We start from the raw sequence: 25,805 nt of genomic DNA, 5'->3' as shown, positions 1-25,805 counted from the left end.
AGTCTGGCCGCCAGTTTTCAATCGAGTTTCATGAAATCCTAGAATAATTTATATCAAAATGTATGGGGGGAGGGTCACCTCATTCACTAGTGCAACTCTGTTTTGTTTTTTAGAATACGTCAGTGTTTTTAATATTTGTTTTATAAAATTGCTTACATAATTTTATCAATTGCTGAATGAGGTTTGTTTTTGGCTTTTATATTTTGAACTTCTATGTATTGTTTTCTTTGAAGAAAGATTCTTCATCTAAGAAATGTATGTAGACTGAGAATGAAACTCTGACACGCTGAAGATTGTAATTTGGAGAGAAACTTCATTTGAGGACAAAAGAAGAGGGAGGGGCCCAGCAGTGAGACTGAAGTAAATCCTGCAAGGGAACTAAGAGATGCAAGGAGAGACCAGAGCTCTCCAAACCACTGGAGGAAAGAGTGTAAGTAAAGTGTACCACACTTCATACATTTTGTAATACGATAATTTTCTGGCCAGAATACTTTTGCTTAGTACCTTGAATTCGAACTAAAAATTCAAAATGATTAAACATGAAATTTTCATGTAAATATTCACCCGAACCTAAATTTGTCAGGCGTTTCCATCTACTTTCTGTTTTTGTTTTTTAAAATATATTTTTATTGATTTCAGAGAGGAGGGGAGAGGGAGAGGCAGATAGAAACATCAATGATGAGAGAGAATCATTGATTGGCTACCTCCTGCATGGCCCCCCACTGGTGATCAAGCGTGCAACCCTGGCATGTGCCCTGACTGGGAAATGAACTGTGACCTCCTGGTTCACAGGTCAATGCTCAACCACTGAGCCACGCCTGGCCGAGCTACTTTCTGTTTTTTAAACACAACAGGGCATCATTGAGGTTTCCTAAAAGCAACCTTCCCATCCTCAAACCACTACAAGGTGAACTCAGTATCTTATTTAGACAAACAAAGCTGATTACCTGAATTTAGTCTTTTTTCCTAACTCAATTTACATAAGCAAAGACTTATGTTCATTAGGAAAAGATTCAAGCACTGACTGCTACTTCCGATTATAGAAACCATAATATAATTCTAGTTGAGAGCTATTAAAACAGTCCAACTTTTATGAGTCATTGCTGGCTCAGCAAACCTCAACCTCGTGAGTCTCATGATCTTTCTTTTTTCCTGGTCTTCTCACTTACTCCAGTGCGGGGGGAAAGGGTCTGACAGTTAGTTATACTTATACAGAGACGTTTCGTGTACCTATTAAATTTTTATAGCAGTTATCTCTTCTTGGCACACAACTTCATAGCAATGGGAGAGACTTCGCCAAAGCACGGCTTCTAGAAAAGCTGTACTTCATGTCTCAGGAGGACTAATCTTAATAAAACAGAAGTGTGCAGCAGACGAAGGACCAAGCGAGTCACATGCCATTCATTTGATTCTCATTCATCTATTGCACAACTCACATCAGACCGTAAAACTTGAATGACTCCTTTGGCAGCACCACAAGGTGAAATTCTTTTACTGTGTTCACTCAGAGATCTCCGGCTGCTGGTCAAGCGGAACAAAATGAAAGAAAACCCAAACACCACTTCGGCACATCTGTAATAAGCCAGAGTACATTGCTCTAACCTGCCCTTGTCATTTCTAGGAGCTCTGATGAAGTTATTATATTTAGTAAGAGTTCCTACTTTTTTTAGCAAATGGGAATTAAGGGGGGGAAAAAGTGAAAAATCTGAGAATAATTTCAAGACAAGATGATAGTGTGTTCAGGTTTTGGGTAACCAAAATGTAATAAAATCTTGGCCATTACTATCATTTCCCCGAGAGTCCATGGAAATAAAAGTATCAAAATGAGGACACAGGACTGTCTCCTCCCAGGACAGGAAGACCACAAACCTTTTACCAGGTTGTCTGTGGTTATAACAACAAATACACATTGGATGTTTACCATATAAGCAGGCACTGTGCTAATTGATTTACATATATTGACTCATTTAATCCTTCCAAAAACCCTAAGAGGCAGATTCTATTAATACTTTCACTTTGTGAGTAAAGAAACTAAAGGTAGCAACACCAAATAATTTGTCTGAAGTCATAAAGTTAGTGAGTATTATAGGCAATAAATAGGTTAATAGCAATGTTCACTCCTCATCAAACTCCTGTCATGTTATAGAGTAAGGTCTTGGAGAAGCAGAGGGACCTACAGTATTTAGACATCATTCAAACACTAGAAAAGACTCCTTTCTGAAAAGGCTTCAAAGGGGGGAATTTAATTTTTGAACCAATTTAGGGGCAAGGAGCTCACTACCTATTAAATAGCTCATCTTGACTTTAAACAATATACATTTTTAAAGTTCTTTCTCTTCAGACCCAAATTTGACCCTAGAGTCTTCCATACACTGGCATTACTTTCTACCTCTGGAACTAGACAGAACCAACATCATCCTTTTCTATACTATAGCACTTCAACTATTTAAAATTAATTTTCACTGTATAACCATATGCACAGGGTTTATTTTTCCAGGTTGGATACAATCAGACTTACATTATTATGTAATCACTAGAGGCCCGGTGCACAAAATTTGTGCACAGGAGGGGGGGGCCCTGGTGGGATCGGGCCTAAATGGGCAGTCGGACATCCCTCTCACAATCCAGGACTGCTGTCTCCCAACCACTAGCCTGCCTGCCCGCCTGATTGCTCCTAACTGCTTCTGCCTGCCAGCCTGATCACCCCCTAACCACTCCCCCTACCAGCCTGATCGATGCCTAACTGCTCCCCTGCTGGCCCAATTGCCCCTTAACTGCCCTCTCCTTCCAGCCTGGTCACCCCCAACTGCCCTCCTCTGCAGGCCTGGGTCCCCCCCAACTGTCCTCCCTTGCAGGCCTTGTCTCCTTAACTGCCCTCCTCTGCTGGCCATCTTTTGGCGGCCATCTTGTGTCCACATGGGGGCAGCCATCTTTGACCACATGGGGGCGGCCATCTTGTGTGTTGGAGTGATGGTCAATTTGCATATTACTCTTTATTAGATAGGATTAACGATCATGGTTACCTTCCTTAAAAAACAATAGTCAATAGATCCTTCTAGTTTTCCTAATAAGTGAGTTAAATCCAGAGTCTCTTACTTTTCTTACCAGTGAAAATATATTTTGTTAATGTGGCAGAATATTGCATTTATTTCCCTGATAACCACATTATAGTGTCATTGCACAATGAACGAATAACACAATTCGGAAAGCTTTTCATATGAAGAATCACCCTAATTTTCATCCTTGGTTTTTGAATTTCAGTGCAGGAGTTTATTTAACTTTTATTTTGTTAGGTTCAACTCAAAAGTTCACGTGGTCTGTTTGAATTCGGGTTGTCTTCATTCAACACATTAGGTATTCTTCTAAGTACCCAAGCTTTTTATTAACCACAGACTTGGCAAGAGAATCTTCTTAGTGTGTCCAAGTCGTTACTGAAAGGGGCCAAGTGCAGATTCCTGTGGCATGCCCCAAGACACCTCTCTCCACACTTAAACTGACCCATAAAGGAGAAGCTAATAGACTTTCTTATCTAATTAGATGAGGACTAAGCTGAATATCTCTTTTACAATAATAAAGTCTTAGCTCACAGTAAACTATTCTATCTTGTAAATATAAAACTCAGATTAGAGTCACGAATAAGGTGAAATACTTGCTTATGGAAGTATATTACATATCAGGAATCTCTCTAGATTCTGGTTTTAATTTTAGTATTGCCTTTCATTTTTCACTTTTCAAATTGGTTGGTACTCACTGCTCTGATTATCACCATAAATTTTAAAAAATATATACATTTTTATTGATTTCAGAGAGGAAGGGAGAGAGAGATTGAGATAGAAACATCAATGATGAGAGAGAATCATCGATCATCTGCCTCCTGCATGCCCCACACTGGGGATAGCACCTGCAACCCAGACATATGCCCTGACCAGGAATCAAACCGTGACCTCCTGGTTCATAGGTCAATGCTCAACCACTGACTCACACTGGCCAGTCTGCCATCACCATAATTTATGTCATAAGTGACTGCCAGGATTTGTTTTGTAAAAGGATCTAGAGGTAATTTCAGAGATTCTCCCTTTTTCATATAGCTTCTGATGTCTTTTTAAATTTTTTTTTCCTAAAATGATCAATGGGTATTATAGTGAGCAGCTATATCAAAAAGAAATACAAGACAGGAAGAAGTAAGAAATGAAGGAGAAATTGTGGCCACAAGAAGACAACCAGATTATGAGACTATGAGAAGTTCTAGTACCTGAGAGAATTCTCACAGAACTGCTAAGGCTGATGGGCCACCCGTCTTTAAGCCAGGTAATGGAAGGCAGAGGAATTCCTGAAGCTTCACAAGTCAGGGACACCGAGTTCTTTTCCACCACACTGACATTTTCAGGTGTCCCGTGGTTTCCTATGATGCTTGGAGGGGCTGCAAGACAAAACAAAACAAAGAGGAAATGGAAAAAAGGTAGCTAATCTGTATCAAACACCAAATCCTACACAATTTATTTTTAATAATACGACTTCCATGTTTTGGTCAACAGTAAGCAAAATAAGTAACCACATCAATGACATTAATAGTCATAGTAGTAGTAGTTTAGTGTGACATCTCTGAAGTACATGTTACTTCTTACCCACTAACAGCAATAAGTGACTTTCATATTGTTATTCTGATGGAGGTGAGTGGTTTTCTATGTCACTCATCTTTGCTGATAAATCTCTAATATGGATTCGTGGCCTTTTTATAGGCGGGATTTTTCTAACAAACTATCCTAATTCCAAATATTCTAAAACGTAACTTAACAAAAAGATACTTGAGATGGATTCCTTTTCTCTTCTACGTTCTGATTTCATGAGCTTTGGCTCACACATTGGCTGCAAACTATAGGATATTAATACTGTACTTTGTGCGAGCCCTAACTGGATTCAAGTTATCAGACTGTGTCTGTTTAAATTTACCATTGTTTCTATGGACCTAAAATGTGCAATCAAATTATATAGGTATCCAAGAGAACAGCTATGTTTGGTCTATTCCTAATGACATTTAGGAATAGACCAAACATAGTTATACTTATTCTAATTAGAATATTAAAGCTGACTTCAGTATAACTCATGACCAACTGATGCTGAGTCAGTAAGCTCTAAGGAGCCTAGGTTTATACTAGCCAAGATAGCTAATTTGGAAAACACAGAATCAAAGAACATTAGTTGGGATGTCACTGTACAAAAAATACTTGCAGATGCCCATTACCGATCTCACTACATGCTTTCCTAAAAGTCTATTTAATAGATGCTTATTTCAGCAAGGAAAGAAATGGGAGGTCAGGCACAGAAGGATAAGTGATGAGACTGATCTAGAGAAGTGGTGCATATATAGAGAAAATAATAGCCTATACATAAAAGACTCAACACTCAAAGCCCGCATCTCCCATCCAGGATGCCACAGATTATATCAGCCCACGAATAGACTTACTGAGCTTCTTTATACTTACTATGTACACTTAAGTCATATTTTCTGTCAGTCATTCCTGCTACATTTATGGCAACACACACATAACGGCCTGTGTCAGAGACATGAATGTTCTTCAGCTGAAGGATGCGACCTTCATCCAATATTTCCATTCCCCTTTCCTTGGTCAAGGTGCGGCCATCTTTCATCCAGGTCACTGTTGGCTGAGGAATACCCTGCACCTCACACTCCAAGGACACACTCTTCCCTCGAGTCACAGTGATTTCAGTAGGGTGGCTGCCACTGTTGGATATGGTTGGTCGAACTGGACAAAAAAAAGGAGAGAAAATAAAATAGGAAACATTTTTTCTTTAAGTTTTATTATTGAAATTTTTATCAGACCAAGTTAAATTCATTTTTAAAATGAGATTTTATTTTTTAGAGCAGTTTTAGGATTATAGCAAAACTGTGCAGCAAATACAGAGTTCCCATAAACTCTGCCCCCACACAAGCATAGCTTCCCTAAATATCAATATCATAGTACATTTGTTAACATTGACGAATGTACATTAATACACCATGATTTCTCAAGGTCTACAGTTTATACTATAATTCACTCTTGGTGTTGTAACTTCTATGGATTTTGACAAACGTATGATGACATATATCCACCATTATAACATTATTCAGGATATTTCACTGCCCTAAAAAACTTCTGAGCTCTTCTTATTCATCCCCAACATAAGTGGTGCTGGCCATCTAAAGCTTCAAGCTGAGATGTGGTCCTTTGAGTGGGAAGTGGTGGAGAAAGCAGTAGTCAGCCTGAAATCATTTTCGATGAGAGGGAACGGTTCGAGGTCCTCAGGATGGGAACTCAGAAAGTCCACTGCCCCAGCAGAGAACACTGCCTTTGTCCTCTGATCCACCTCCTCCACTGATCAGACCATACAATGGCCACAACAAGCAGCTAGAAAGCATAGAAGGAGGTGGATCTAGGAAGAAAGAACACCCCCACTTCTTGCCCCACAAAGCCCTGGCAACCTCTAATCTTTATTTATTGTTTTAATTTTATTTTTTAATTACAGTTACCATTCAATACTATTTTGTATTAGTTTCCAGAGCACAGACAAACATATACTTGGCAAAGTGTTCCCCTAATATTTCAAGTACCCACCTGGATTCATACATGGTTATTACCATATCATTGTCTATATTCTATACACTGTGCTTTTTACATCCCTGGGACATTTTCTAACCACCAATTTGTAGTTCTTAATCCTTTCACCTTTTTCACCCAGCCCCCCAAACCTCTCCCTCCAGCACCTCTGTCTGTTCTCTGTATCTATGAATCTGTTTCTATTTTGTTTGTTTATTTTGCTCTTTAGAGTCCACATATAAGTGAAATCATATCTATTTGTCCTTCTTTATCTGATTTATTTCACTTAGCATAATATCCTCTAGATCCATCCATGGTGTTGCAAATGGTAAGATTTTATTCTTTCTTATGGCTAACTAATATTCTATTGTATACATGTATCACATCTTCTTTGTCTACTGGTCTATTGATGGGTACCTGGGTTGCGTCCATATCTTGGCTATTGCAAATAACATTGCAGTGAACATAGGGGTGCATATATTCTTTTAAATTAATGTTTTGGGTTTATTGGATATATATGCTGAGTTGAATTGTTGAGTCATGAGGCAGTTCCATTTTTCATTTTTTGAGCAACCTCCCTACCGTTTTCCACAGTGGCTGCATCAATCTACATTCCCACCAAAAATAATGAGGGTTCTTTTTTCTCCATATCTTCATCAACTCTTATTGTTTGTTGATTTTAAATTCATTTTGATGTCAGATGATTAACTGATAAAGAAAGATCTAAGACTAACAGAGGTGGCACGTTATACTGAGAGCTGGAATTCTCCATTGTTTTTAAATGAGTGTGTGTGTGTGTGTGTGTGTGTGTGTGTGTGCGCGCGTATCTAATCAATCACTTACTATAAACTTGCAGATTGTAGTCTTTCTGTGTAGTTCCAGCAATATTTGATGCCACACAGGTATAGAGCCCTGCATCAGATTTTTCAGCCATTGTAATCTGTAACTGTCTGCCTCCAGATAAAGTTCTGACCCGCTCTGTAGAGTCAGCCAGCACCAGAGAGCCTACAAAGGAAACCAAATGGCAGAACATGAAGCAACAATACAAAGTGTTGTGCTTACATTTTTCCGATAAGTATATATACTTATTTTTTTTACTTCCAGTTCAAGTACCTAAAAGGCAGATGACACTGTAAAGTAATCCTACACATAAAAGAAGGAGGAGGATAAGGAAGAGAATTAGGAGGGGGATGAACAGAAGGAGGGGGAAAAAAGGGAAAAGGAGGAAGAGGAGGAGGAAATGTTTACCAAGAAAATCTGCAAAATTTTGGTAAAATTTCAACCAGTATTGCATTTCAAAGAAAACATTCTTAGAAAAACAAACAAAATAAAATCTTAAAGCAGGAAAACAAAAATGATTTTTTAAATCAGCTAAACATTTAGATGATCTGCCAAATACTTTACAGACACAAATAAATATTTGTTGATGAAATAAATTGAAAATCTGTCCAACTGCAGAATTTAATCTTAATACACATTACAAAACTGTCACAAATACAGCAAAAATGTTTGCTTTAGAAAATAATTTTAGTCCTATTTTAAAGAAAAATGGTAGTTCTTTGAATGGTGGATTCTTGATCATTACAGATACCCTGAAGTGCATTTCATTAAAGAACAATGTAATTTTTTTTCCTGGGGGGCAGTTAGTCTCAAAATTTAAGATTTTTTAGCTGGATAGTGCAGAAGTGCCACATTGCACATAAAATTTTTTTAAAATATATTTGTATTGATTTCAGAGAGAAAGGGAGAGTGAGAGAGAGACAGAAACCTCAATGATGAGAGAGAATCAGTAATTGGCCGCCTCCTGCCCACCCTCTACTTGGGATCAAGCCTACAACAAGGCATGTGCCCTTGACTGGAATCGAACCGGGACCCTTCAGTCTGCAGGCTGACGCTCTGTTCACTGAGCCAAACAGCTAGGTTGCACACTGAATATTTAATTATGCCGCCTAGTATTTTAGTATGCAAACCCTCAGAAAGTTTGTTAATAAATTAACATATTTGTCAGATAAAATGTAAATTCATCTAATATTATATTTAATTTTATAAATGTCACAGGATGAAAACTGACCTTTCTTCTTCCAAATGAGATGTGGGGGTGGAATACCACTTGACTCACATAACAGACTGATGAGATTCCCTTCAATGACTGTAAGTTGAGCACGTTCATCAGAGCCATAAATATTTGGTGGTACTGAAAGGTTAAAAAAAGAGAAAGAAATACAAAATACTACGTTCACACTTATTTAATTTAAAATTTCCCCAATACTTTACATGTTTTTTTTTAAAAAAGGTTTGCATTCAAATGACACAGAAAATAATTAGCACTTGAGGTTGACATATCAACACCACATTAAAAGTCCACTGTAAGACATCCACTACATACCTACAGCAGACTTCCCATTTTCACCGGCAAAAACTCAATTACCAAAATATTGAGAGTGGCATACAAAGAAGTGAATTGGTTATAGATATTTAGATAACTTGCATCAAAATGCTAAGGCACTTACCAAGTATAAACTTAACCCAGTCATTCTTACCTAGCCAGCTTTAATATCACAGAGGCTGAACAGAATCGGAAAACAAGAGGCATATAATACCAGTAAAGAATGGAGACAAGGAATTGGATCTAAGAAATAGGCCTGTTATTTTCAATTGACCAACCCACTCTTCATTCACAGAGAACACTCAATCATTAGAAGATCCTGGTTGTAGAAGCTAAAACGTATATGACTCAGACAGAAAAGGAGAACCATTAGGCAACAAAGTTACAGTGATTAATACATTCAGGTTCAAGGAATCTATCTAGAGTTGCTCTTGAGCTAATTATATGAGCTGATACTCAGGACAAGTTAGCATCATCGAAACATATTGATTCGTGTCCATCTATGTATTATGATCAATTGTAGCCATGTGAATGTCATTTTAAGAGTTGACACACAGTATAAAAGGTCAAACCACACACTACATCATTTTCTTTTCAGCAACTGATCACACTTACCCCAAATATTGACATTATAATTTTTCTCAGTTTTCCCAGCAACATTTGTTGCCTCACAAGTGTAACGTCCAGTGTCTTGAACCTGAGCATCCTCAATCTGAAAACAAAATCAGGCTATAAAACCAGTTTCTACTTTATAAGTAATGGGGCTTTTCTGTTGTTATTTGTTAGTTTTGATTTTTTATTTGTATTATGGTCATACAACCATTATCCACATCCAACACTTAATCAAGATTCAACAACTTGTATTACAGTCATACCACTATCCACATCCAACACTTACCAAGACTCAACAATATTTGTCTATGTCAAACCTTATTTTAATTTCACTAATATTAGTCATTGAAGGTCTAGAAAGGCCTTTTAAATATAATTCAAATAAAATATCAAAAAATCACAATTTCTGAATTTGTTATTTAAAGCTTTAAAGTGTACAATCTTTCTACATCTAGGACATTGTTCAGTAAAATAATACCCTTTTTATGGATTTATTACATCTCGTCTCCCAAAAGGGCTTGTAAACTTCTTCAAGCCAAATGTTATATTCAGTTAGTCTCATCTCCTAGTACTCAGGTTGGCGCCTGGTAGGTAATTGAATATCAGTAAACATTTTCCATGTATTTATCTGCAACATGCATCAATACTCATTCACCACGCATTCACTGAACATTCAGCAGCTACTTAGAACCTTGTACCTGGTACTGCAGGTAGAAAATGCAAACAAGTATAGTGTAACATATGGTTTCTGACTTGAATTTGCAATCTGGTTGAGAATATAAAGTATTCAAACATAAAAACGAATTTAATAATGAAGTGTAACTAATACCAGAAGGTAATACAAGAGATTATAACAAACAGTATGACATTGATTGCCAAGTAACTTCACAGTCAACTGCTAAATCATTCAAAGGAGTTGAGTCATTGGAGTTAAAGTTATCTTTGAAAGTATTTAGTACAGCGGGGGCGAAGGGCGTCTTCTCTCGATGCCCCTCAGTGGGACCTGCACACTCTAGGGTGCCTGCCCAACCTCCAAAGTGGGGATTCAATGAATGTCAGGGTTGCTTCACCATCCAGCATCTCTCTCCCGGCTTCCCAACCCCTTGGGATCTGTGCTCTGAAGAAATAAACTGCTATGCTCAGTGAAAATTGCTGACAGTTCTAACCACACATCACTCTCCCCTACCAGTGCTGGGGCTTGTATCCATATAATTGTTTCCTTCTATCATTCAGTGAGAGTTAAGGTTTTCGCATTCTACCAGCTGCCTTCTAGAACTCTGGGCTCTGCCTCTGAGCGGGGCTGTGTTCTCTGCTTTTTTTTTTTTCTTCTGTATAGCTCATTGACTCATCCTAGTTCCCAATCTCAGTGATTCTGGCCTTTCCTTCCTCAATAGTTCCATTATTTCAGGATCATAATTTGCAAGGTCTCTACCCTCTTGCCTCCAACATACACCTTCCCACTCCCTCCCAATTCGTCCCATGCTTCTGCTCTCCTGTGTAAGCGTCTCTGCTTCCTATGTGCTGACATTCCCATCATCCATTTCTCAAGACTCTCCTTACTTGCCAGTAGTAACCTTCCTTGACCAAGAGGCTGGAAGGCCGAGTGGGTGGCAGCATGGATGTCAAAGCTATGCTCCTGTATTCACAACCCATTTCGGCCATTTAGTAACCGTGGGCAGATCACTCAGCCATTCTTTCAATTTCTCAATAGGATTATTTTGTGAAGATTTTAGAAACATTCCTGCATCCTAATTCCTCAGGCTGGCTTTAAATCTTTTTTTAAAAATATATTTTATTGATTTTTTTTTTACAGAGAGGAAGGGAGAGGGATAGAAAGCTAGAAACATCGATGAGAGAGAAACATTGACCAGCCGCCTCCCGAACACCCCCTACCAGGGATGTGCCTGCAACCAAGGTACATGCCCTTGACTGGAATCGAACCTGGGGACCTTTCAGTCCGCAGGCCGACACTCTATCCACTGAGCCAAACCAGTTTTGGCTGGCTTTAAATCTTAACTCTTATTTTAGTCAAGTCAACCATGTCAGAATTATTTCTGAATATTCGCTCTGTTAAATTCTCTGTTTCAGTCACAGTAGCTCACTTGCTTTCTTAATCAGGGCTTTTGCCCCATAAAAATGCAAATAACCTTCCAAGAAGGTTCTAGATAACCACAGCTTTACCTCGTGCTACCTTCTCAAAATGCATCCACTTGGTCATTAACTTAGACTTACAGCACTCAGTGCATTTTTGACTTAACCGTCGGAAAATTTTTCCTAAATTTAGTTGAAATTAGAAGACACCGAGGGCAGGAAATGCATCTTACACTTTTTGGCATCCCTACCCAGAGCTCCTAGATGGGTATTTGCTGATCGGTTGAATGACTACGGATGAGGCACTCCTAACAATTATTCTTATTCTTCAAATGTTTCCCAGAAACATTTTTGGATGATTCCTGGCTACAAATATGGATAAAGAATTAGATATTTAAAACTTAAGCCCCAAATGTTAAAAAATATTACAAACCCCCTTGATGAAAGGGTTCCTAGACTTTTTATAATATGAAATTGATAGAACAGTTGTAAAGACAGGCAAATTTAATAGGGGTCATACCGAAGCCATAAGCTTACGAGCAATCTAAGAAGAAATAAATGCACCGACAGCCTTACCTTTAACACACTTCCGTTTTCAGAGATTCTGAGGCCTGGCTTCTTCAGCAAGGGGCGGCCGTCTTTTAACCAAGTCAGCGTGGGCGCAGGGATAGCATCGCTCTGACATAGCAGCTCCACAGCTTGGCCGACGAGGACAGAGACGTTCTGTTCTTCTCCCATGATATTTGGCGGAACTAAGTGAAAGATGGGGTTTCCCTCAGGATCAAGCAGGACAGCCCACGGCTTGTCATTATTAATCATCAGGATATATATACACTGGATAACTCTACTGGTTCTTTTAAGATGTAGGATCACGATCATTCTAACGTACCCTCTTTGCATCATTTAGTTTAGAATCAAAAGTGTTAAAAAAAAATCACTGATGGCCCTAACTGGTTTGGCTCAGTGGATAGAGCATCGGCCTGTGGACTCAAGGGTCCCAGGTTCGATTCCGGTCAAGGGCATGTGCCTTGGTTGTGGGCACATCCCCAGTGGGGTGTGTGCAGGAGGCAGCTGATTGGTGTTTCTCTCTCATCGATGTTTCTAACTCTCTCTCCCTCTCCCTTCCTCTCTGTAAAAAATCAATAAAAATATATATTTTAAAACAAATCACAGATGAACGTGCTGCTCTTGAACAAAAATAGTTTTCACCATCTTTTCTCTTTAAAAAAAAAAAGTTTTAGAACAGGAATTCACCAAGTGCCCATTTAAGAAACTTCTTGAACTCCATATTACTATTTAAGATTTTCAAAGGAATAAATCATTCATGAAGTATTTTGGAAATAATGGATTACAGCAAATGCATTTTTGATATTTATTTATGTTTTGTTTTGTTTTTGCAAAAGAAAATAAATTTCATGTAACAGAGGCAAAATAAAAACACAGAGATATAACGGTGAAAGAGATACTCCAGGCCTACCGAGTCACCCTGTGCAAAATGAAGTGGGCGACAGACAACAGCTTATCTGAAATAACCTCACTAATTGGTGGCAGAGCCAGGAGTCTTCAGGCTTGCAGTTCAGAGCACTTTGTGGTTTTCCACGGTACCTTGTCAACCTTCTATGGAATAAAAACCATGTGGGATAAACGGCACAATAAAGAACTAAATCAGTGACCAGCTGCGCAACACACTCACAATTACATGAAAAGAGGAAATGATGTGAAATGTTAATGAGATTAAGATTTGAATTCCCTGGCTCGAAGGCTTGTCAGATGCTGAAATGTGTTCTTGGAGAAGTTTAAGGAATCTCCTTCCTTTGGATGTATGAAAAAGTAAACAGTCATTTGTCTTAGATGGTTTAGGTACAGCCCTGCCAAGAATGGGAGGGTGGGCTCCGTAGCCTCTCCAAGGACTCCTTCAGGCCTGTATTTATAATAATTCAAATACACAAACGAATGATGAAATCAAGCCTGTTGCTATAAAAAGGACACTTCAAAATTCACAGAGGAGAATTTCCTCATCCGTTTCTCCTGAAATCCCATAACTATTTAGGATGACGGGAAATTTGTCAGATTTCTCGTTTTTGTTTTGTCTTACAGGAAAAGATAAGTTTCAATGAAATGACTCTTTAAAAAAAAACTTTTCAAATGCTTCAGCAGAAATAAAATCTTTGTGCTGAAGAATGTCATAGTCCACTAGCCATTGTTTCGGGCTTCACACTGCAGCATGTGGCAAAATGACAATGAATGCGATCAACTTGCACTGTAACGGTGTGTTTTTATAGCCAGGAGGTTTCTCTGCGACCCTGCCTACCGCAGAGGGAAAGGCATATGAAACGGACTAAGAGCACTTTCTTGTGCTGTTTCTGGATGCAGGGCAGGTGCCAAAGCCAAAGGAAGTGATGCTGAAGGAAGACATGCCATGTGCAAAGACCGGAACAGACTAGCGGAGCATTTGTGTAGGATGATGCCCCTTCTGCTGAATTAATGGCACCCACAGACATCTGGCTCTCGATGAGCTTAAAGTCATCGATGGGGAACGGATAACAGTGGGATTGTTTTCAGCATGGGACACAGATAAAAGATACACAGCTGGTCCCGTTTCAGATGAAAACTACTATAATATTGGCAAAATCAGCACAATTAGTGCCATTTCCTAAAGTATCATGAAAACAGATACACTCACGATTCTCAGCACAGAGAGCCCTAAATAGAATAGTTGATTTCAAAGCTTGGAAATAATTTCAAGTAGTCTGATCTCAGTGGATAAAAAGTGCCATAACTGTATGAAATTATATTTATCTTAGATTATTTGTAGAATTTACAAAAGAGCATGAATTTTTTTTTTTTTTTTTAATTCTCACACAAGGCTATTTTTTCCACTGATTTTTTTTTTAGAGAGTGAAGGGGAGGGAGGAGGAGGAGAAGGAGGGGAGAGAGAGAGAGTGTTAGAGAGAGAGGCAGAGGGAGAGAAAAAGAGAGTTGGGGGGGGGAGAGAGAGAAACATCAATGTGAGAGAGACACAATGATTGGTTGTCTCCCACAGACGCCTCTGACCGGGACCTGGGACCAACGGAGCACAATGGAGATACATGCTGTTGACCAGGAATCAAACCCATGACCCTTTTTGGTCCACAGGCCAATGCTCTAAACATTGAGCAAACTGGCCAGGGCAAAAGAGAATGAATTTTTTTTTTTTTTTTTAAAGAGCATGAATTCTTGATGGCTCCCTGTAGGTGTAAAAGTCAGAAATAATTCAAGAAAGCAGAATGCTAATTTATTTTCAAATACTTTTCTTTCAGTCACTTTTCTTTACAGCTAAGTGAGTTAAATCAAGTTCAAAAGGATACCAGATTTTTAAAATTGAGAGGAAAAATGAAAACAAAATATAGAGTGTTCCTTAAGGAACATAAAGCAAATCTAATTACAGCCAAGGATATATATTACTGAAACACATCTATTTCTTCTGTCCTGTCTTTCATTTTCAACTTTTTGTTTAGTCTGAGAAGAGAAAAGCTTCTACCCTTCAGATTCTCAGCTTTCTTAGATGTTATCCCTAATTTGCTTTGTGGTTATGTTGCTTAGGAAGGGGTGTGTTATGTCTGTTTCTCATCCTACGCATTATACTAGTTAAGTTTAATTACCAAAATTAGAATTGCCATAGGGTTATACTTGTTGAGGTGCTGGGGAATGTGTGATCTCTAACAAAGTTCTCTGAGCTTAAGTTTAAAGAAAAGATACTACAAAAATCCAGTTCATTTAAAAACTCAATTCTCTTGTCAGAATATGGTAGGACATACTGTGAATTTATACCAGGAGAAAAAATTTTAATGACCTACTCTTGTAACTGTAGAGAAAGGTACTTTATTCACTGTCTACTCCTCCTACCAGCCCCACACTCTACAATGTATATCTGAAAGAAATTTACCTTTGGGGATACACATTCTTTAGGCTCTAATTAGACAAAAGATTGCCAAGATTACTATTACAAAGATAGGAATATAATGTATGGAAATAATACTAATAGTAGAACACCGATTGGAAACTAATTGCAGATTGAAAACCCGTTTTAATTTTTACAGTAGTTTGCCATGCATATATATTTAAAATGCTAAACACACATATGCATTCTCAAATATATGCCCATTTTAGCTGGAAATTTGAATCTTACAACAAAGGAAAGATCCGGGTTTTCAGACTAAAAGGGTGGTGTGGAAGTATCTTGGCCAATGACAAAGAATAGTGATGCACATCTTCGTAAGTCCTGGAAAACATCAACTCCCGATCACCTCCCAGGTCCACTTTGACACTAACCAATGTAGAAATGGAAGGAGCCAATCCCAATTTTCATTGCTCACTAACACCCAGTAAATACTACTGTCACCCCTCGCCTGCTTGCTGATGACTGAAGGAGCTATTGTGCCACATGCTTTGACTGATTGATGAACCATTCTCTAAGGATATTTGAGGTTGGCACATTCCAGTTCTCCATAAAGCACAAAGGAGGCCCTTGAAGGGAAGGAGTTGGAGCCTGTGGGGATGAGTACTTCAGAACCCTCTGCTCCCTCAGACAGAGAGCACCAGCAAAGCTGGAGGTTTGACACAGACCCATGTCAACTGCAGAAGAAACAGGAGAGATGCATAGAGAGCCCTTTAGTAGTCTACTGATGCAAATGGGGAGTTTTCAGCCTAATGAGACATGCATGCTATCCATGTTGCAACAAGTGGCCTTTTTATTAAAAAACTAGAGGCCCAGTGCATGATTGAATCATGCACGTGTAGGGTCCCCTACACGCTTTCGCTTTCGATCGCGGTGGAGCTGGGTGCCTGTTCACTGGTGCACCAGGCCTTTCAGAAGCCTCTGAGCCGGAGGCTTCTGAAAGGCCTGGTGCCAGAGCAGACAGGCACCCATCTCCCCACTTTTGATGGTCCGCGGCGGGACGTGAGCTCGCTGCCCCAGAGGCCCCTTCTGTTTCGCAGCACAGCCATGGCGTGGACGCGAGCTCAGTGTCCTGCCAGCCCAATCGGCTACCCCAGCCACCCCGAGTCCCACCCCCTGCGCCTCCCTCTGGCCCAATCGTGGGCGTAGCGGAGTGATGGTAATTTACATATTACCATTTTATTAGGTAGGATTATAACTTATTTGAAAAATAAGTAATATATTTGAATAGGAGTGAATTATTTGGGAGTGAGGTGGGATTTAGAAAAGAAGGACTGCATTAAACAGATATTCTTTGAGGGGCCACAGAAGAAACAAATTCATTTTTCCATGAACCAAGAAATATAATGAAATAAGGCCCTGAAAAAAAAGCCTGACAAAGTTCTAAATGCAAAGATATACTAAAATGTGCAATGACCAGTGTAATCTATGAATGGAGGCCAATGGGGACCCAACTTTGTTCTGGGGGCTGTTAGCTTCAGACATTCCCTTTTGTACCTTAACAGCAGATGCACAGATGGGGGGGGGGGGAACCACACCCAAAACTTAAATTTAGTCTAAGTTTACACTTAGTTTAACTTTTGCATCTCAAATAGCCTTTAATTCATGGACACAGTATTGATTACCAAGTGCTGATTGCAAGTATATGCTGATTGTAAATATAATTAAAAAGTAGTAAAGTCAAGGCTTTGAGGAGAATGGACCAAAGGAGCTTCTTGAACAGATGCTTGCGTTAGTGAGGACATTGTATCTTTCAAATTATAAAGCTGCTCTCCGTAGTCATGCTCCTCGGGAGCCTCCATAAAACCCACACCCTACATGATTAATGTACGCATTATTTCTCAGACCTTGAAAAAGGGATAATTAGTTAAAGATAAATACAAGGTAGAAAGGGAGCATTTGATTTGAATTAATCTTATAATATCATTTCTATTGCTCATAGGTCTTTATTGTCAAAAACTTCCCTTTCCTTTCCTCACTGATCTCAGGATTAAACACAGCCATATCAGAGCAGAAACCATTGTTAAAGTGTCTCACCATATACTCTGAGGTCTATGTCCCTTTGTTTCTCCCCAGCAGCATTCACGGCCACGCAGGTGTATCTCCCCGTATCACTGATTTGGGCACTGGTCAAAGCCAGGATGCGCCCCCCAGACAGAACCTATCAGAGATAAGAAAGCTAAATAACCAACATGCCCCGTGGGAAGAGTAATGTAAACAGGCTTTATCTCTTATATTCTGAGATTAATCAATAGACATTTGTCTCTAGAAAGATTTCCACTTGGCTATTTTAAAGTGTGAAAGCATCACTTAATCCATCCTCTCTGTGGAGGAAGACTGAAAGGCCAGGACCCAATCCTATCTAATAATAGACAAATATGCAAATTGACCACACCTTTGCTACGTCCAAACCACGCCCACCAGCCAAGCCACGCCCACCAACCAATCAGGATGAATATGCAAATTACCCCAACAAAGATGGTGGCTAATTTGCATATCAAGACAGTGTAGAAAGAAGCCAAGAGCTGCAGAAGGGAGCAAAGCTGCGGAGAAGCAAGCAAGCCAGGGGGAGGAGAAGGGAGGAGCGGAGGCGGGGCCGGGGGAGAAGGAAGTTGAGCAGGCGGGCTGGCAGAGAAGGGAGGAGCAGAGGCGGGGCCGGGGGAGAAGGGAGGAGCGGAGGCGGGGCCGGGGGAGAAGGAAGGAGAGCGGGCTGACAGAGAAGGCAAGGCGGGGGAGAAGGGAGGAGCAGAGGCGGGGCCGGGGGAGAAGGGAAAAGCAGGCGGGCTGGCAGAGAAGGGAGGAGCAGAGGCGGGGCCGGGGGAGAAGGGAGGAGCGGAGGCGGGGCCAGGGGAGAAGGAAGGAGAGCGGGCTGGCGGAAAAGGCAAGGCGGGGGAGAAGGGAGGAGCGGAGGCGGGGCCGGGGGAGAAGGGAAAAGCAGGCGGGCTGGCAGAGAAGGCGGGCTGGGGGAGAAGGGAGGAGCGGAGGCAGGGCCGGGGGAGAAGGAAGTTGAGCAGGCAGGCTGGCGGAGAAGGGAGGAGCGGAGGCGGGGCCGGGAGAGAAGGGAGGAGCGGGGTCGGGGGAGAAGGGAGGAGCGGAGGCGGGGTCAGGGGAGAAGGAAGGAGAGCGGGCAGGGCGGGGTAGAGTGCAGCAGGAAACCCTATTGCAGGATTTTTCCTGCAACGGGAATGCTAGTGTGGTAATACTGTCTCCATAGGATCAAGCGAAGGTCCAATTTCACCCACACTTACTATAGAGAAAGAGAAAGCCACCGGGGGAGGAAGAGGAGCAGGGGAAGGAAAAGAGGAGCTAACCTCCTCCTAATTTTAATTTGGGAGAACAAGTGAGAAGTTAAAAATTAACAGCAAAGTAGCAGTCAAAGAAATAATTTGTCACATTCATGGCCCCTGTAGCCCATTGATCTAGTTGCATCTCCAATAAATATACTGACCTTAACTCTACATCTCTTAAGATCCCAAATTCTGCAAGTATTGGAATTTCAAGAAAAAATAAAGAAGTAGAATGGTGAGAGAACTACATTCTCTGATAAACAAAATAATATTAAAGTACACTTTAAAAGAGATATATGTGTTCTGGTATTTTTAATTTTGAATCCGTGTAAAACAAGTTGTTGTTTTTTTTCAGACTCTAATTTCATTTCTTACAATGTTGCCTTTATGATGTCTTATGCTTTTATTTGGTAATTTTGTAGAAGTAAATATACTCTATATGGTTTTCTGAGACATTATGATTTTCATACATTTAAATATAAATCCTACAAGGAAATTCCTGTTTATTGGTGTTGAATATTTCTTTGAGGAAGGTCGCTCATGTGGAGGTGGCAGGGAATGGAGGTGGGAGGTAGAAAGTATCTAAAAGAAAGCACTACATATGCTATAAGGTAACTCTTAAATATACTGCGCTTTTAACGAATTGTTTAGAAATCCCAATTGTGTGTCCATAGTAGTTATGAATGTATATGTGTACGCTTTTGGATAACGTTTGTGAATCCTCATTCTCCAAATCTCTTTAACAGCTTTATCTGCTTGTACTTCCTGTATTGCATGATTAGGCAGTAGATTTCACCAAAGGAATGACAGCGAGTACCTGTATCCCATTAGCGAAACCAGAGACAGGGCTCCCATCTTTCAACCAGGTCAGACTTGGGGCGGGGATGCCTCTGGCTTCACATTCTAACCTCACCAGGTTATTCACCACCACTGCCACCACGTTACTGCTGCCAGAAATGGAGGGGGGCACTGAAAAGAAATAAGCAAGTAAATAAACTAAGTTCACATCACAGATTTCACCTCAAAGTAATGAACATTATATGTAATGTCCACAGTAGTGTTTTCACATTGTGGGTTTTGGTACGTATATATATTGATATATATTGTGGGGGGGGGGGGGGGGTGCAGAGAGTTCTTTCACTTTTCTTATTTGGGATTCCAATCACATTTATCCTGTGAGGTAAGTAGGGCAATGATCAGTCTCGCCACCTTACAGATGAGGAAAATGAGGTTTTGTTACTTTGTGTAGGAAATCCAGTTTTTGATACCAGAGTGGATTTTTATTTCTTGATTTCTGGCTCTTGTGTGTGTGTGCATGGGTGCATGTATGCATGTGTGTGTGTATTGATGTCCTTCCACTGTATCCACTCTAGTATGTTAACTACCAACTCCTCTTAAAAGAATTATTAGAGATAATAAGTTGGAAACATTTGTTTAAAAATAAGATTCTGATAGGCAGTACTGTATTTACAAACAGGGCTATTGTCATTGCTGATAAGAGGGTTGATGACTATTTCAACAATTCATCTAAAAAGCAAACATAAGTTCAATGCAGCCTGTGAAAATAAAGCATTTTTATAGGAATCAGGAAATAAAAACCTTTATCGATTTTAGAACACCGTACTCTTCTATAAAGGGGATACTAACACACTCTGTTAAATATTTACACTAGAATTTTATAGAAGGACTTCGTCATTTCGCATGTTTCTTTTCCCCAGGGTGAATGCAGGAGAAGCAGCACTCACCATGGACTTGAAGACTGTAATATAGTTCTGTGGCTCCAGCGGAGTTGATGGCCACACATTTATATATGCCAGCATCCGCGATCTGGGCGCTTTCAATCTCAATGATCTGCCCTCTGTTCAAGAAAGCCACACTGGTGGAACCTGAGAGCGGACGATTATCTTTGTACCATGTGATCACTGCAAGGGCAAGAGGGGAGAGGCCCATCTGTTTAATTTGTTTCTTAGAAAAGCTCAATTCCTGCACTAAATTAGAGCTTAACTCAAACAGTAACAACTGCTTTATTCTTGTGCTTATCATTTCATTTAACCTGTTTAAATTTCGCTTTTGAGTAAGTAACCTTAAGAAGAACATGAATAGCCAAGCCAGCATTAGAGTCCTGACAATGAATTTATAAAAAAAAATTTATTTTGTCTCTAACATCAATATTGTTTGGGAGCAAATTTTGAACTGGTTCTATTTCTTTTTGTTGTACATATTCCTCTCTTCACATCTAATCAAAACCAAACATATATCCACTATTAGCCTCAAAAATGTCTATTATTATTGACTCCTAGGAATAACTTACTAGTGATGAGAATAAACACAGTAATAGTCTCCTCAAATGATTGATGTGTAAAGATAACCAATATGGCCCTAACCAGCATGGTTCAGTGGATAGCGTATCAGCCTGTGGATTGAAGGGTCCCAGGTTCGATTCCAGTCAAGGGCACATGCCTGGGTTGCAGGCTTGATCCTATTGTGGGGCTTGCAGGAGGCAGCCAATCAATGATTCTCTCTCATCATTGATGTTTCAATCTCCCTCTCCCTCTCCCTTCCTCTCTGAAATCAATAAAATATATATATATATATTTTTAAAAAGATATCCAATATGGACTAGATAAAAATATATTTTTCCAAATAAATATATATGAAATATCAGCATGTGTTTTGTGGACACAGGAAGAACAATAAGACAATTAATTATTCATTTAAAGTAATGAAAATGTGAAAATACTATCTACCTTGAAATGTATCTATAACCTTTCTTTATTAGTAATTACTACATTATGCTCATGAACAGATTGAACTATTCCCAGAAATCTTAACATGTTATTAAGTCATAGAGTCCACAAGTAAACATACCAGGCAAGGGATTCCCCACGGCCTTACACTCCAGCTGTACAGGGTTGTTCACCACCACGCTCTCATTCAGCATCTTCCCCGCGTCCTCCAGGCTGGGTGGCTCTGCAAGAAGCCCAGACACGTCACTCACCCATAGAAACTGGCCAGGACGTGGAGAGAAGAGAACCCCTGCGCACTGCTGCTGTGATGTAAATCGATACAGCAACTATGAAAAACTGTATGGAGGTTCCTCAAAAAATTAAAATGACTACCATATGATCCAGCAATCACACTTCTGGGTATATATAAGAAGGAATAAAAGACCAGTGCTTAACGATAAATAAAATAAAACCAGTTTCTCAAATAGATATCTGCACTCCCATGTTCATCTCAGCATTATTCACAAAAGCCAAGATATAGAAATACCCTAAGTGTCCATCAACAGATGAAAGGATAAAAGATGTCACGCACACACAACAGAAGAATATTATTCAGCTATGAGAAAGAAGGAAACCCTGCCACTTGAAACAACATGGATGAACCTAGAGGACGTGATGTTAAGTGAAATAAGCCAGACAGAGGAAGACAAATACTCTATGATGTCACTTACATGTGGAAAAGTTAAACTCATGGAAACAGAGAGTAGAATGGTGGTTACCAGGAGCTGGGGGATGTGGGAAATGGGGAGATGCTGGTCAAAAGGTACAAGGCTTCATTTATAAGATGAATAAACTCTGGGGTTCTAAAGTATAGCATGGTAATAATACCGGGAGAGAGTAGATCTTAAGTGTTTTCAACACACACACATAACTACATAAGGTGAAAGATGTGTTAATTAATCTGACTGTAGTCATCATTTTACAAAGTATACATATATAAAATCATCACACTTTAAGTATGTAAAATTTTATTTGTCAATTATGCCTCAATAAAGCTGGGGGGAAATGAATAAAAGAGACAGTGTGGTACAGACATAAGTATAGACATTTAAGCAATAGAATAGATTTGAGATTACAGAAATAAACACATATCTAAAGTCAAATAATTTCCAAAAAGAGGGCCAAGCCCATTCAATGGAAAAAAATGGTCTTCTCAACAAATGTAATTTCAATTATTCCTTTCTAGCATTTAAAGAGACAGTCTTGCAATTTGAATTTAAGTGAACCCTTTTCTAGACAGAAGTATTAGTAAGGTAATAATATGTTATGCAAAAAATGAGAAAATGTCTGCATACTTCAAGCAGGAGGTCGAATTCCATGCAACTTGTTGGTTTTCCCCCACTATTTTCCTTCCTCCAAAGCCACATCATGCCAAAACCACAGTTCCTTCTTCTGGACACATCGTAGGCTAGATTTTGCCTATTACTTCAACCACTTAAAGGCATGATTTGACTTTTTCAAATCTTGGTTAAATTTGAATTAATACATAACTGATGTAAAAATAATATGGGTGAGTTAATCCTCCCCAACCACCAAAATTATGACAGAGTAATAAATTCATCTATACCAAGAAAATAGTATAGTAGAGTCCTGAACTGAAGTTACCCATTAAGAAAGAAAGAAAAATGTTCCCACTACAATATTCCCAAGTCTCCTTTAGGCCACAAGTGAGCTAGTAAGTAAAACACAGAAACTATAGAGAAACCTTTCCTAAGTGGGTGTTAGGAAATGTTCGCCAAGCAAATACTTTAAAATAATAAAATTAAATTAAGGGAAGCTCCATTGATGTTTTCAGCAGACAACTCATACAGACCCCAGACGGTTCCTGGCCAACAGTGAAGGACTTTAGATATATTTGTTAAAATGTTGGTGCAATGAGAAGGGCCAGGCGCCAAATATATGTTTGATCAAACGGGGTTAAGCTACTTTTTACAGATGATGCGTAGGAACCAAACACCAGCCTAAGCCTTTCACGCATAGTCTTTCACTTAATCCTCACAATAACCACCCTGATTATGGCATTGTCATTTTCCTCCCCATTTTACAGATGAGGAAACTGAACTTTCAAACAGTTCACATCTAAACTCACTGTTCTACAGCGATCACTTGGAAGTATATGAACCCAATTCAAAGCCTGTGCTTTTATCTACCACATGAGACTTCTGAGTGCTTCATCATGGCTGATTTATCCCCGGAAATAATTAAGTGCAGAAGAAATAAATGCTTGAGCCATATTATTGTTTGTGTGTGGACACATCTGTCTCACTTGGCAAATACCTGAGGTTTAGATATGATTTCTTAGCTTGGTCTGGAGAATTAGAACTTCCAGAATTATGAACCCTTGATGATCAAGAGGACCACCTACAGAGAGTCTCTGCCTCTTGTGATGCATAGAACTCCCCTGGAAAACCCAGGAAATCATAAGAACGCTCCTCTTCTCGCGATCATGACTTGGTCTTCAGTCCAGGAGACCATGGACCCTTACTTCACCTTTTAGAAAGACTTTTTTTTTTTTTCCATTCTTGGGAAGAATGGAAGGATCTATGATCTATATATATAAAAGCCTAAGTTGACTCATGCATACGCCATACATAGAAAGCTCTCGCGGGAGCCAACCGCACGCGTGTGTTTCAATCTGTCATTGTCGATTGTGAATTTGGTTGACACTTCTATTATAGAGAAAGGGCCAATAGCGATATTAAAATATTTCTTCCAATTAATTTTCTTTCAATGTGTATGGATTCGTGCACTGGGCCACTAGTCTTTTGTATAAGAAAGAAAAACATTAACAGGGAAGGCTGAGTTTGTTAAGACTGAACACTTCTGGATGACAAGTGTCATAAATGCTCATTTGCTGAATGTGTTATCCCAACAATAAAGATTGGGATAAAAACAAACCTTAACTTAAAAGGCAACTATAGAACTGATTGAATAAATTAATGAATGAACTAAATTAAAGGATACCTGCTTTCTTATAGATTTTTCAATGTCCCTTTTAATATACAATAACAGAATTAGATATGTTACTTTGGAAGCATTCAGAGAGCGGGAGTATAACAGAATCAATTCCTCTCTTGTTTGTCATGCTATAAGCTTCTATTACTGATTTCTAAGACTGATTAACTTTATTATGAAACTGAGTTACCAACTCTACAGTAATTGAAGAAAGCCATTAATACATCTAGTATTTCAATGTGTGGTATCTTTAAACCCCTCTTCTCCATCCTATTCTTATGTGGTTTCACACATCAGATTAACTTGTCATTTTAATCTCTGAGATCTTTTTGAAATCTGTCATCCACTAATCCCTTAGAAATTCCTACACTTTTTTTTTAAACATCTCCAATTCTTGATGAAGTTAATAACACAAGTAACAAAGAGGACAGATCAAATTTAGAGTCGTTTGTATTCAATGCACCATTGCGGTCACGAGTGTCAAGATGATATTCCAGCTTTCTGTCCAGATTCCTGTCATATTCACTTAGCCAACTATTCCTCCAGGTTGGTCATAATAAGTATTAAATTTAAAGTTCACTTTATTATTAATTCAGGCTGATGAACTGTTATCCAGATAAGTCAAGATGGTGTAAGATGAAACATTTTCAGCTAGTCCAATATCTTGCTTTCATTCTATTTGTGGTTCATATAAAGGAGATTGTTTTAATAAATCCTTACAATGACTCACCTTCTGTTTCTTTCTTCTCACATTGACCCAGATGTCTTTGAGCTTGGTACCCCACTCCCTGATTATTTTCCATGTAACTGTGTGTACCCCAACTGCATCTCCTGCTAACATACACATTGTTACCATAATCAGACTCCAGGTTTATAGACTTGTGTATTGATTCTATTTTTCCTCTTCTGTTGTTGCTCTGGATTTGATGGGATGCTTGGTTTCTTTCCTGCACTCTGGTTTTCAGTCACTCTTGACTACAATGGCAAGACCCGGCCACTGTCTTCATCCATAGGTGTAAGATTTTTGTCCAATCTCTTCCCGCACCCCTCACACCCCTTTCCCCCTGAGAATTGTCAGTCCACTCCCTTTCTATGTCCCTGATTCTATTATATTCATCAGTCCATTCTATTCATCAGATTTTTTATTCACTTGAT

General features: G+C 39.4%; 1 protein-coding gene across 2 annotated transcripts in view; it reads right to left on the bottom strand.

The window, feature by feature from the left end:
* Positions 1-25,805, bottom strand: part of HMCN1 (hemicentin 1) — a 379,828-nt gene that overhangs the window by 113,437 nt on the left and 240,586 nt on the right. For both annotated transcript variants that reach the window (XM_079760677.1, XM_079760678.1), the window contains exons 37-46: positions 21,778-21,879; positions 20,655-20,831; positions 19,727-19,878; positions 17,660-17,783; positions 12,262-12,437; positions 9,598-9,694; positions 8,668-8,790; positions 7,440-7,601; positions 5,484-5,765; positions 4,253-4,420 (exon numbers count right to left, since the gene is read on the bottom strand). In XM_079760677.1, the coding sequence (XP_079616803.1) occupies positions 4,253-4,420; positions 5,484-5,765; positions 7,440-7,601; positions 8,668-8,790; positions 9,598-9,694; positions 12,262-12,437; positions 17,660-17,783; positions 19,727-19,878; positions 20,655-20,831; positions 21,778-21,879 (1,563 nt within the window). The remainder of the gene's footprint in view (positions 1-4,252; positions 4,421-5,483; positions 5,766-7,439; positions 7,602-8,667; positions 8,791-9,597; positions 9,695-12,261; positions 12,438-17,659; positions 17,784-19,726; positions 19,879-20,654; positions 20,832-21,777; positions 21,880-25,805) is intronic.

Source organism: Cnephaeus nilssonii, assembly GCF_951640355.1.
Source record: "Cnephaeus nilssonii genome assembly, chromosome: 21".
In the NCBI taxonomy this organism is placed as follows: Eukaryota; Metazoa; Chordata; class Mammalia; order Chiroptera; family Vespertilionidae; genus Cnephaeus; species Cnephaeus nilssonii.
The sequence above is the reverse complement of the archived record's forward strand: the minus strand, read 5'-3'. Positions and strand labels throughout refer to the sequence as shown.